Here is a 14,188-nt window from a genome sequence, read left to right as displayed (position 1 = left end):
GATGGACACTACAGGCAATTTAACATGGACAATCCACCCTCAGCTACACATTGCTGGACACTACAGGCAATTTAACATGGCCAATCCACCCTCAGCTACACATTGCTGGACACTACACACAATTTAACATGGCCAATCCACCCTCAGCTGCACATTGCTGGACACTACAGGCAATTTAACATGGACAATCCACCCTCAGCTACACATTGCTGGACACTACAGGCAATTTGACATGGCCAATCCACCCTAACCTGCACGTCCCTGAATACTATGAGCAATTGAGCATGGCCTATGCACCCTAACATGCACATCTTTGGATACAACGGGCAATATTTCATGGCCAGCCCACCTAAACGACACATCTTTAAGAAGAGAAGTTCCAATCTGCTATGACCAGCTCCATGTGTAGTTGACTTGAGCAAAACTATTCCACATAAGGAGCCTCACCACCATCATCCCTGATCAAAGGGGGAATGGTAATACGGCTGTGGGAGAGACAGCCACACTCCCAGGACACAGTCATAGAGTTCTGCAAAGGGGCCTGGAAATTCCAGGTGTTTCATTCACACCCTTCAGCTCTTAGAGTGTGTTTGGAAATTCACAGTCACCATTTCCAATGTTGTAAGGTAATAAATGGGAAATCATGAACTGGGAATTGGGAGGAAGGGGGAGTGGGGATAGTGAGGGGTGTTGGAATGGGAAATACTGGCCCATGGTCAGGGTGGTGAGGGGGTGGGGATTGTGGGGGGTGGGGGGTGTTAGAATGGGAAGTTCTGGCGCAGGGGTCGGGGTGAGGGGTGGGAGAAATGTTTCTCCTCCTGTTGCCTCTGGTTTGTCAGCGATATGTTCATGTGTTGTGGGCAATCGTGCATGGGCCATGATTTATTGCCTGTTTCTCGTGTCTCCTTGAGAAGGTGATGATGAGCTCCCTTGCAGTCCCCGTACTGTCGGTAGATCCTCAACGCAATTGGGGGAGGGATCTCCAGGATTTTGACTGAGTGACACTGAAGGAACAGTAATATATTTCCAAGCCAGGGTGGTGAGTGATTTGGAGGGAAATTGCAGGGGATGGTGTTCACTTCCAGATAAGTGGGGAGTACTCCATCTTTATGGACTTGGGCAAACCCCCCCAAAATATTTTCAGAAGATAATCTAGACCCTAACTTTTTCTTATTTCAAAGCTAAGTGTAAGATGTTGTGTTCCAGATGCAATTGAATTGGTCAAATAAACAGATTGAAGGAAAACATCCTTTATTCATACACTTTAGTTAAAATACATCAAAAGTAGAAGGAACTGGAATATCTTAACTCTGTTGGAAAACTTAACAGAATAATGGATTATTTAACTGCTAAACAGTGACTGTTCCAAGATAGTAACATCCCGTAAACGTAACCTTGACAAAGGCAAATTTAGAAACAACAGATTGTCTCACGTGTGAGACATTGTTCTGCAGGAGAACGTGAGGACTGCAGATGCTGGAGATCAGAGCTGAAAATGTGTTGCTGGAAAAGCGCAGCAGGTCAGGCAGCATCCAAGGAGCAGGAGAGAGGAGATGTGGCTGTGGTAACGAGTCTGTTTGAGGACGTGGCTGAAGAGGTTCTGGGCAGAGGAGATGACCTGGGGTGTGCAGTGAGAGAGGGACTCACTGAAATCCTTGTAGAGGGAGGAAGAGAGCTTCTTCAAGGAAGAAATCCTGAAGAAGGGCTCATGCCTTCCAGCAACACATTTTCAGCATAGTTCAGCAGGAAAAAAACATCAAGAGAAACCTCTGAGAGAAGGAGCAGCGGGGAGAGATACACTGCAACTTCCAAAGCTAGCTTCGAGATTCCAACAACTGTTACTGAAAATCTCAAACTAAACATCCTGGCTCTGTGGGAGCTTGGCCCCACCCATTCAGGCTGCTTCTATTGTTCCAACTTTAAAAAAAAACACTGAAGGTCTCATAGGCTGCTGACTTTATTGGCTTTCCACAGACAGCTCTGTACCTGTGCCTTCAAACTTCTCATTAATAAACAACAGAACAAAACACACTTCTTAGGTATTCCCACAGTATTCCCACACCATCACACTCCTGACTTGTGCCATGTAGATGGCGGGCAGGCTTTGGGGAGCCAGGAGGTGAGTTACTCACCACCTAGCCTCTGACCTGCTCTTGAAGCCATTGTGCTCACATAATGAGTCCAGTTCAGTTTCTGGTCAATGGTAATCCCCAGGACATTGGTACTTAGTGACTCGGTGCTGGTAACACCATCGAATGTTAAGGTGCGGTGGTTAGATTTTCTCTTATTGGCCATAGACTGGCAGTTGTGTGGCACAAATGTTACTTGCTACTTGCCAGCCCAAGCCTGGATATTGTCCAGACCTTGGGTGCATTTTAGCTTGGACTGTTTCAGTATCTGAGGAGCTGTGAATGGTGCTGAACGCTGTGCAATCTCTAGTCAGTATGACCTTGTGATGGAGAGAAGCTCATTGATGAAGCAGCTGAAGATAGTCAGTTTGTTTACCACTCACCACTCTGCTTTTTAACACTTTAACTGCCACATACAGCCTTTCTCTTTATTGGCTCGCCTCCTCTTTGTAATATTAAACACCAGCAGGATCTCCCCTGAGCCCTGCCTGCTCCCCAATCATTCCAGCTGAGTGATCCTTCCGGAATCCACAGGCTAAACAAGACCAGTTGCTGAGGAATCTGTCAGTCGACCCTGGGTTAAAGGCAGCGTTAGATGAAAGAATCACTGGCAAGGAGCGGGGTATCTGAATGATTTCTCTTCCTCAGGTGCCTCACCTCACTTTGAGTGTCAACTTTGACTTCTGTCTCAAATTCGAGACAAACGGAGTTTCATCAGCCCACGCTGCCCACTGCAGGAGCTCCCCCCACTCCTTCCCTTTCCCCTCCTCTGGCTTAATCCCCTCCCTCAGCCCATAACCTCCCCCCCACCCCGGCCTCCCTCCCCCCCCCTCCTCCACCTCTGCCACAGCAGTCTCCAGTCCTGGCTGGTCCAGAATCCCTCCCCTTTCAGGTGGACCCCGTTCATCGTCATTGTCAACTCCATCGACAGGGGGGAAGGGGGCAGCAGAATCCGGGATAGACAGCCCTTTCTACTCCTCACAAAGCGAATAGGCCAAAGTAGGTCATTCCTCTCTCAGTGTTGACGTAACGTGCTGCGTCGGTGCTGACTCTGGAGAAGATCCGATCTCCCTCCGCCAACTCGAAGATGGCTCCCTGGTAGATGGTCTCGTACCAGGGACCCCCTGCAGTGGCAGGGCCGTGGGCTGTTGGGACCCCGTGGGTGCGGTTGTGGCAGACGGTCTTCATTGCTTTGACCAGCGGGGTCTTGGTTCTGTAGGAAGCTGACAGCCTGGCCAGCTCATGACTCAGGTAGACCGTCCGACCCCGACATTTACTGCCGTAGAAGACCACCTGACTGTAGACAAAGTACTGCCCGGGGCTCTTGATGACCAGGCTGTTGCCCTTGAACTCTATCCCTTTGGAAAGAACGCCCTGATTTTTCCAGATCACTTCTTTCTTCCTCTGTTGTCGGTGAGAGGCTGATGGGAGCAACAGCAGAACGTTGGGATGAAATGAAAGGAAATGACAAACGCGCTAACTGATGCCATTTTATTTCCCGACTCCGCCCCTTCTCAGCGCCCATTACTGGGCAGATCCAGACGTCAGGATCCTCAGTCAGATGTACATTCCATACTTCAATCAAATAAAAAAACTGGGCCTGGGCAGAGACTTCACCTGCACAAATAGTTCTCCACCTTGACAGGTACAGAAAGGGACACACCTCTACAGGTACACAGAGAGGGATACACCACTACAGGTACACAGAAAGACACACCTCTACAGATACAGAGAGGGATGCACCACTACTGATACAGAGAGGGACACACCTCTACAGGTACACAGAGAGATACACCTCTACAGGTACACAGAGAGATACACCTCTACAGATACAGAGAGGGATGCACCACTACTGATACAGAGAGGGACACACCTCTACAGGTACACAGAGAGGGATACACCACTACAGGTACACAGAAAGACACACCTCTACAGATACAGAGAGGGATGCACCACTACTGATACAGAGAGGGACACACCTCTACAGGTACACAGAGAGATACACCTCTACAGGTACACAGAGAGATACACCTCTACAGATACAGAGAGGGATGCACCACTACTGATACAGAGAGGGACACACCTCTACAGGTACACAGAGAGATACACCTCTACAGGTACACAGAGAGATACACCTCTACAGATACAGAGAGGGATGCACCACTACTGATACAGAGAGGGATATACCTCTACAGGTACACAGAGAGATACACCTCTACAGATACACAGAGAGACACACCTCTACAGATACAGAGAGGGATGCACCACTACTGATACAGAGAGGGATATACCTCTACAGGTACACAGAGAGATACACCTCTACAGGTACAGAGAGGGACACACCTCTTCAGATACAGAGAAGGACACACCTTTACAATTACAGAGAGGGAAACATCTCTACAGGTATGCAGAGAGATACACCACTACAGATACAGAGAGGGACACACCTCTTCAGATACAGAGAGGGACATACCTGTACAGTACGCAGACAGATACACTACAGGTACAGAGAGGGACACACCTGTACAGGTATGCAGAGCGATACACCACTACAGGTACAGAGAGGGACACATTATTATAGATACAGAGAAGGACACACCTACAGGTATGCAGAGCGATGCACCACTACAGGTACAGAAGGGACACACCTGTACAGGTATGCAGAGAGATACACCTCTACAGGTAGAGAGAGGGACACACCTCTACAGGTACGCAGAGAGATACACCTCTACAGATACAGAGAGGGACACACCTCTACAGGTATGCAAAGCAATACACCACTACAGGTACAGAGAAGGACACACCTCTACAGGTATGCAAAGCAATACACCACTACAGGTACAGAGAAGGACACACCTCTACAGGTACACAGAGAGATACACCTCTACAGATACAGAGAGGGACACACCTCTACAGATACAGAGAAGGACACACTGTACAGGTATGCAGAGAGATACACCTCTACAGGTACAGAGAAGGACACACCTGTACAGGTATGCAGAGAGATACACCTCCACAGATATAGAGAGGGACACACCTCTACAGGTATGCAGAGAGATACACCACTAAAGATACAGAGAGGGATACACCATAACAGATACAGACCGGGATACACCTCGACAGGTACAGAGAGGGACACATCTCTACAGGTACCGAGAGGGACACACCTCTACAGATACAGAGAGGGACACACCTCTACAGGTACAGAGAAGGACACACCTGTACAGGTATGCAGAGAGATACACCTCTATAGGTACAGAGAAGGATATATCTCTACAGGTATGCAGAGAGATACACCTCTACAGGAACAGAGAGGGATACACCATAACAGATACAGACCGGGATACACCTCGACAGGTACAGAGAGGGACACACCACTACAGGTACCGAGAGGGATACACCACTATAGGTATGCAGAGAGACACACCACTACAGGTACAGAGAGGGATACACGACTATAGGTTCAGAGCGGGATATACCACTATGAGCACAGAGAGGGATATACCACTATGGGTACAGAGAGGGATATGCCACTATGAACACAAAGAGGGATATGCCACTATGGGCACAGAGAGGGTTATACCACTATGAGCACAGAGAGGGATATGCCACTATGGGCACAGAGAGGGATATACCACTATGGGCACAGAGAGGGATATACCACTATAGGTACAGAGAGGGATATACCACTATGGGTACAGAGAGGTGTAGCTCACTGTAGGTACAAAGAGGTATACATCACTATAGGTACAGAGTTGGATACACCACTATGAGTACAGAGAGGGATACACCACTATAGGTACAGAAAGGTGTACACCACTACAGGTACAGAGAGGGATACTCCACTATGGGTACAGAGAGGGATACACCACTATAGGTACAGAGAGGGATACACCACTACAGGTACAGAGAGGGATACTCCACTATGGGTACAGAGAGGGATATACCTGTACAGGGACAGAGAGGGATACATCTGGACAGGTACAGAGAGGGACAAACTGCTACAGATACAGAGAGGAATACACCATATGGGTACAGAGAGGGATACACCACTATAGGTACAGAGAGGAATACACCATATGGATACAGAGAGGGATACACCTGGACAGGTACAGAGAGGGACAATGCTGCAAGGTCAGAGCAAGAGAAAGAGACATCAACAATGAAAAAGCGAGTAAGAGAGAGGGAGAGAGAGTAAAGATGAGAGCGAGTGAGACACTGAGAAAGATAGCAAGCGATAGAGAGAGTGTGAGAGTGGAACAGTATGAGTGAGAGACAGAGAATAAACATGGCACACGAATTCAGAGAGAATGTGAGTGAGCATGAGCAAGCGTGTGCCCCAGTATGAGGAAGAGAGAGCTGTGTGCAGGCACAGACAGATTCACTTGTGGAGAGAGTGATTCAGTCTGCTCTCCTATTGGTGAGTGTTTCTCCTGGATCACTGGGACATTTTTCATTTGTAACCTGCAGGGAATGTTTCATGTATACACTTGTGGCATGTTTCACCTGGGCACCTGCAGATGTGGGAAGTGTTTCTCTTGTACAGGTATAGACATGTTCCCACATACAAGTGAAAAACATTCCCCTGCACAAACCGAGACTTTCACAGGTCCAGTTTGGGATTGTTCACTTGTACAGGCAGAGACTGCATTGCCTGGATGGACCAATCACCCCTGCACAGGGACTGTCACTGACCCCAGTGTGAGACAGTGTCAGCTGTACAAGTGGAGATGGTTCAGGAAAGCAGATGGAGCATTCCAGTGTTGGTGGTATTTAACAGCAAACAGGTCAGGGAGGGTGATGAAATACTCCCCACTTACCCTGGATGGGTGCAGCTCCAACAACATTCAAGAAGCTCAACCCCATCCAGGGACAAAGCAGATGGCAACTCAGTGCCAGACCCACAAACATCCACTCGGTCCATCGCTGATGCTCAGGAGCAGCAGTGTGTACCATCTACAAGGCAGAAACTGGGGTGCCAGTCCCATCACGAGTGTCTGTCTGTGTGGAGTTTGCACATTCTCCCCGTGTCTGTGTGGGTTTCCTCCGGGTGCGACGGTTTCCTCCTTTGGTTTACAGACCAAAGATGTGCAGGTCGGGTGGATTAGCCATGGGAAATTGCCCGTAGCGTTAGGTGCGTTATTCAGGGGTAAATATAAGGTTGGGGAATGGGTCGGTGTGGATTTGTTGGGTCGAAGGGCCTGTTTCCACACTGTAAGGAATCTTAAAAAAAAAGTTTCATTGTTTTTTGATGCACTTCCTTCAGGCAATGGACCAATCAGGTAATCACAAGCAGTCACATTGTGTTGTAAATCAGAGCAGTGGATAGTTTCAGGTCTGAGTTAATAACTGGCCTCCTTCCTTCTACCCCCAGGTTACAGTCTAATATCTGCATCCTGAGGGGTTGGAATGCAGCTAGACTTAAACCCTGGTTAGATGCCATTTGGGTTGCAATGATAGACTTGGGCACCACACCATAGGGAGGATGGATTGGACCTGGAGGGAGTACAATGTAGATTTGCAGGAATGATATCTTTTATTTATTCTTTTTAAATTATTCACTTCTGGGATGTGGGTGTGGTTGGCTGGGCCCAGCACTTATCTCCTGTCCTGAGTTGCCCTTGAGAAGGTGCGGGGAGGGAGTGCTGCCTTCCTGAACCGCTGTAGTCCACTCGATGTAAGTTCCCTTAGGGAGGGAATTCTAGGATTTAGATCCAGTGACAGTGAAGGAATGGCGATATATGTTTCCAAGTTAGGATGGTGGTGTCTGCATGTACCTGCTGCCCTTGTCCTTCCAAATGGAAGTATTCTTGGGTTTGGAAGATGTTACCTGAGGATCTTTGGTGAACTTGTGCATTGCACCTTGTAGATGGTACGCACTGCTGCTCCTGAGCGTCGGTGGGGGAGGGAGGGGATGTTTGTGGATGTGGGGCCAATCAAGCAGGGGCTGCTTTGTCCTGGATGGTGTCAAGCTTCCTGAGTTGGAGATGCACTCATCCAGGCAAGTGGGGAGCATTCCATCATACCCTTGGACTTCAGAGGTTAAAATTTGAGGAAGGATTACACAAATTAGACCTGTTTTCTATTGAATGTATAAGGTTAAAGGGTGATCAGATTGAAGATAAGGAAAGACAAAAGATAGATAAAGAGAAACTATTTCAGCTGGATGGGGATCCCAGACACAATGGGCACAGCCTGAGGGTCTTCAGGAGAGACGGGAGGAAGCATTTCCACTCACAAAGGCTGGTAGAAATTTCAAATTGTCTTCCACAAATTGCAGTGGATTGGAGACAACTATTTTAAATCTGAAGTACAAACATAGAGTCATACAGTCATAAAGTCATACAGTCATAAAGTCATACAGTCATAGAGTCATAGAGTCATAGAGTAACACAGTCATACAGTCATAGAGTCATACAATCATAGTCATAGAGTCATAGAGTCATACAGTCACAGAGTCATAGAGTAATACAGTCATAGAGTCATAGAGTAATACAGTCATACAGTCATACAATCATAGTCATAGAGTCATAGAGTCATACAGTCACAGAGTCATAGAGTAATACAGTCATACAGTCATAGAGTAATACAGTCATACAGTCATACAGTCATAGTCATAGAGTCATACAGTCATAAAGTCATACAGTTAGAGAGTCATAAAGTCATACAGTCATAGAGTAATACAGTCATACAGTCATACAGTCATAGTCATAGAGTCATACAGTCATAAAGTCATACAGTTAGAGAGTCATAAAGTCATACAGTCATAGAGTCATAGAGTAATACAGTTATACAGTCATAGTCATACAGTCATACAATCATAGAGTAATAGAGTCATACAGTCATAGAGTTATAGAGTCATAGAGATGTACAGCATGGAAACAGACCCTTCGGTCCAATCTGTTCATGCTGACCAGATATCCCAACCCAATCTAGTCCCACCTGCCAGCACCTGGCCCATATCCCTCCAAACCCTTCCTATTCATATACCCATCCAAATGCCTCTTAAATGTTGCAATTGTACCAGCCTCCACCACTTCCTCTGGCAGCTCATTCCATACACGTACCACCCTCTGTGTGAAAAAGTTGCCCCTTAAGCTCTTTTATATCTTTCCCCTCTCACCCTAAACCTATGCCCTCTAGTTCTGGACTCCCCGACCCCAGGGAAAAGACTTTGTCTATTTACCCTATCCATGCCCCTCATAATTTTGTAAACCTCTATAAGGTCACCCCTCAGCCTCCAATGTTCCAGGGAAAACAGCCCCAGCCTGTTCAGCCTCTCCCTGTAGCTCAGATCCTCCAACCCTGGCAACATCCTTGTAAATCTTTTCTGAACCCTTTCAAGTTTCACAACATCTTTCCGATAGGAAGGAGACCAGAATTGCACGCAATATTCCAACAGTGGCCTAACCAATGTCCTGTACAGCCGCAACATGACCTCCCAACTCCTGTACTCAATACTCTGACCAATAAAGGAAAGCCTTCTTCACTATCCTATCTACCTGCAACTCTACTTTCAAGGAGCTATGAACCTGCACTCCAAAGATATGAGGCAAAGGCAGGGATGTGGAGTTAGGCCACAAATCAGCCATGATCTCATTGAATGGTGGAACAGGCTCAAAGGGCTAAATGGCCTCCTTCCAGGTTCCTTTACTGTCAGGTAGTGATGACACACCAAATCCAGATGCAAGGCAGATGAAGATGGTGGCCTACAGGGAGAGTAACCCAGGCTTATCTTCTGCGGATGTGGCTTCCAACACCACCATGAATTTCAAAATCAGTAACCCTGGTCTCCCTCTTAGCGAAAGGATGTTGTGAAACTTGAAACAATTCAAAAAAAGATTTACATGGGCGTTGCCGGGTTTGGAATATTTGAGCTCCAGGGAGAAGCTGAACAGGCTGGGGCTGTTTTCCCTGGAGTGTCAGAGGCTGAGGAGTGACCTTATACAGGTTTAAAAAATCATGAGGGGCATGGATAGGATATATAGGCAAATTCTTTTCCCTGGGGTGGGGGAGTCCAGAACTAAGGGACATAGGTTTAGGGTGAGAGGGGAAAGATATAAAAGAGACCTGAGGGGCTACTTTTTCACACAGAGGGTGGTACGTGTATGGAATGAGCTGCCAGAGGAAGTGGTGGAGGCTGGTATGACTGCAACATTTAAAAGGCATTTGGATGGGTATATGAATAGGAAGGGTTTGGAAGGATATGGGCCGGGTGCTGGCAGGTGGGATTAGATTGGGTTGGGATATCTGGTCGGCATGGACGGGTTGGACCAAAGGGTCTGTTTCCATGCTGTACATCTCTATGACTCTATAAATGGGATTAGGTTGGGTTAGGATATCAGGTCAGGATGAATGAGTTGGACCGAAGGGTCTGTTTCCATGCTGTACATCTCTATGACTCTATAAATGGGACTAGGTTGGGTTAGGAGATCAGGTCAGGATGAATGAGTTGGACCGAAGGGTCTGTTTCCATGCTGTACATCTCCATGACTCTGTGACTCTGAAGGCAGAATTGTTGCCACTGTCAAGAAGGGTGACTGCAAAATCGCTTGTCACATTAAAAACAAAGCCACATCAGCCTCACTCCTGGAGATCTGCTGCCTTACTCCAGACTGCAAACCCCCAGCAATGTGGTTGACTCTTCACTGCCACCTAACAGAGTCACTGAAACCAAGGCTAACGAGGGATGTGCATCGGAAGGTTGGTCTCTCTTCAGACAGTCCCGCAAGAAAGGGACAATGAGACAACTCTCATAGGCAGCAGCTCGTCTCTTACCTGTCAGGTGGACTGTGACCTTCACTGGAACCTTCCCCACCAGGTTCATCCGGCGAGGGAGCTCTGGAAAAGAAAAGTCAGTCTTTCACTGTGATCCTCCTCTAGCCCTCCCCCCTCCCCCCCGCCACACCCTCGTGCTAAAACTGCCCACAGTGTGTGTGAACGGGACCAAAGTCAGGCCAGGAACGCACTCACCATCACAAAGAGCTCCTGCTGCCTGGCAATCCTCAACCGTCTTCATCAGACTTGTCTTCTAGAGGAACAGACAGAGATGGATGTTCAAATCCCTTCGACTAGCCCAGTCACCCATTCCTAATGACACCAGCGATCTGCATTTGTCTAGCGCCTTTAACATTGTAAACCGCTCCCCCCAAGGCATTTAACAAGAACTTGAGCAGTACAGGCCTGTATGCCTATAGGGATGAGAAGACAAAGAGATTGAATTGAGGAATACAAGATGCTAAGGGGGAATTGTCAAGTAGAGGGGGAGAGGATGTTCCCTGGTGTAGGCGAATCTCGAAGAAGAGGTCATAGTTATAGGGTGAGGGCAGGTTTAAAGAGATGGAGAGCAACTAATTCTCTCAAATGGTCGTCAGTCAATGGCATTGACTACCTCAGAGTGCAGCGGATGTTGGGGCATTGAGTAAATTGAAGGAAGGGACAGATTTTTAATTCACTGTGGAGCGAAGGGTTATGGAGCATGGGTGGGGATGTGGAGCTGGGTCCGAGGTGACATCAGCCATGATCATACGGAATGGCAGATTGGCTGAATGGCCCACCCCCTCTCCTAGTGCTTATATAATCACGCACTGAGTCACAGGAGGAGCTACGGGGAGAGCCAACGTGTTAGGATTTAAGGAGCAACTTAAAGACAGAGAGAGAGAGAGAGAGAAAATGGAGAGCTACAGAGAGCGACCTCCACAGGGTGGGACTCAGACAGTTCAAATACAGCTGTTAACGGTGAAACAATTAAACCGGGGCTATGTAACAGACCAGAATTTGAAATAGTGCAGATATCCTGGGGGGGGAGTTGGAGGAGTCCGGAGAGCTGGGAAGGAACGACACCACAGTGGGATTTGAAAGAAAACGTGACAAATTTGTGATCAAGGTGTTATCGGGGTGAAAGCAAACACAGCAGATGGTGGGGGAACGGGGCTGGTCTGAGTTGGTGTATGGGCAGCAGAGTTTTGGGGAGCTCAGATTTCCCAAAGTGACCTCCTCCAATGACATGCGCTGTCTTGCCTCTTGTGTAGAAATAAGGACAAAGTTAAAAAGCACACAACACCAGGTTATAGTCCAACAGGCTTATTTGGAAGCACTAGCTTTCAGAGCGCTGCTCCTTCATCAGGGAGCTAGTGGGGCAGGTCACATAGGACACAGAATTTATAGTAAAAGATCAAAGTGTCATATAGCTGATGCAAGATATTGAACAAATCTAGATTACTGTTAAATTTTTCGTCTTTCAGAATGGGTTGCAAGTTTCAGTTCATTAATATGCAAATCCTGGAATTTCATTTAAGTCACATTCTCGAGATGACTTAAGGTTTTATAAAAAAAAAGCTGACATCTCAGCTCTGACAGTGCTTTAAAGGCCTGAAATTACAGTTTGTATGTATTCAAATCTTGAGTCAGACTGGTTCTATTTCCAACGTAGGAATTTATAAAATGTCATATTGACTGACTGCCGACAGACTGTGAGTTTTTTGAACAAAATAGAATGGATCTGCAAATACAAATCTGTAAATGCAAATTCACCGAAAAGACTTATTTTGTGTGCAGTGCCGTGCTCTGAAAGCTGGCGTGCTTCCAATTAAACCTGTCGGACTATAACCTGGTGTTGTGTGATTTTTAACTTTGTCCACCCCAGTCCAACACCGGCATCTCCAAATCAGAAGTAAGGAGATAGTGAGTGAGTGAGGGAGGGGTGGGCAGGGAAAGTGGGCATTCATGACCATTACATTCCTGGCACTCTGGGCCTGGTGAGGGTATGGCACAGCACCCATCATCAGGAGGGCTGCCATTCCCTGCCTACATGGTGGTCAATCCTCCAGTATCACTCGGATGTGTAAGAAGCTCAAAGACAGAAGCACCACCCCACACAATACCCGGGAGAAACACCGGTGACATTCAATGGGAGGTGTGTCAGAACTTAAAACGATCAGAGTGGGTCAGGCAGTAGCCGTGGAGAGACAGAGCAAGTTAACGCTTCGAGTCGGGGTGACTCTACATCAGAGCAGTGGATCAAATTCATTTTCAGCACCTCTCTGTGTTTTACTCTGCACATTGATTAGATTATTTACAGTGTGGAAACATGGCCCTTCGGCCCAACAAGTCCACACCGACCCTCTGAAGAGACAACCCATCCAGACCCATTCCCCTACATTTACCCCTTCACCTAACACTACGAGCAATTTGGCATGGCCAATCCACCCTAACCTGCAAACCTTTGGAGTGTGGGAGGAAACCCACGCAGACACGGGGAGAACGTGCAAACTCCACACAGTCAGTCGCCTGAGGCGGGAATTGAACCCGGGTCTCTGGCGCTGTGAGGCAGCAGTGCTAACCACTGCGCCACCGTGCCGCATTGTTGTGAACTGAGTTGTAAATAAAATGGCCTGGCCCATAGACAGTGTAGACAGGTAGGAACGTTTCCCCCGGATCAGTCACTAGGATGGGGGGGGGGGGGAGGGGGGGGCAGAGATCGAAGGTCAGGGGTGGGAGGTTTAGAGGGGATGTGAGAAGAATAATTTCCCCCCCCCCCCAGTGGGTGGTGGGAATTTGGAAGCACTGCCTATAATGGTGGGAGAGGCAGAAAACCCTCAGCACATTACTGAAATACTCAGATGTGCATTTTAGTTGCTGAGGAATAAAGAGTATGAACCCAGTGCTGGAAAATGGGATCGGAATGGTTAGGGGTTGGTTTCGACCAGTGCAGTCTCGATGGGAAACAGGCCTATTGTCTGTGCTATAGATCACCGTTACTGTGTGACTCTAACATGGGAGATGCACATAGAGGGACTGCTACATGGAAGGCTCAATGTTGTTGTAATCTGCTGTGTATTAAACATGCCTCTGACCTCTGGTCAGATGGGACACCACCTCCTATCTGTGCGGCAGTTTACTAACAAACAGCTTTATCCAATGTCTTTCCAAAACCCTTAGTTTCAGCTTCCGCTGTAACAGCTAGCCACAAGCTGTTAGGAGTGAGGAACTATGTGCCAACCCTGTCCTGTGGACCATTTCCTGTGACCAGTGTGACAATCAGGCTCAGTTAGGACATC

At 47.6% G+C, this 14,188-nt stretch overlaps 1 protein-coding gene across 1 annotated transcript; it reads right to left on the bottom strand.

Moving 5' to 3' along the window:
• Positions 1-3,107: 3,107 nt before the first annotated feature.
• On the bottom strand, positions 3,108-10,956 carry LOC132832938 (tumor necrosis factor-like). The gene is made up of 2 exons (XM_060851181.1): positions 10,908-10,956; positions 3,108-3,550 (listed from the first exon to the last, which is right to left on the bottom strand). The coding sequence occupies exons 1-2, from the start codon at positions 10,954-10,956 to the stop codon at positions 3,108-3,110; spliced, it is 492 nt and encodes a 163-aa protein (XP_060707164.1).
• Positions 10,957-14,188: the final 3,232 nt, after the last annotated feature.

Source organism: Hemiscyllium ocellatum, chromosome 35 (genome assembly GCF_020745735.1).
Source record: "Hemiscyllium ocellatum isolate sHemOce1 chromosome 35, sHemOce1.pat.X.cur, whole genome shotgun sequence".
NCBI classification, from domain to species: domain Eukaryota; kingdom Metazoa; phylum Chordata; class Chondrichthyes; order Orectolobiformes; family Hemiscylliidae; genus Hemiscyllium; species Hemiscyllium ocellatum.
Note: the sequence above shows the minus strand (reverse complement) of the source record. Positions and strands in the feature narration are given on the sequence as shown.

Bases quoted from the DNA above. Each gene is read 5' to 3' on its own strand.
- LOC132832938 (XM_060851181.1), bottom strand. From the start codon at position 10,956: ATGAACCTGGTGGGGAAGGTTCCAGTGAAGGTCACAGTCCACCTGACA. The intron at 3,551-10,907 runs GTAAGAGACGAG...TGCTCCCATCAG, and splicing joins GGTCACAGTCCACCTGACAG to CCTCTCACCGACAACAGAGG.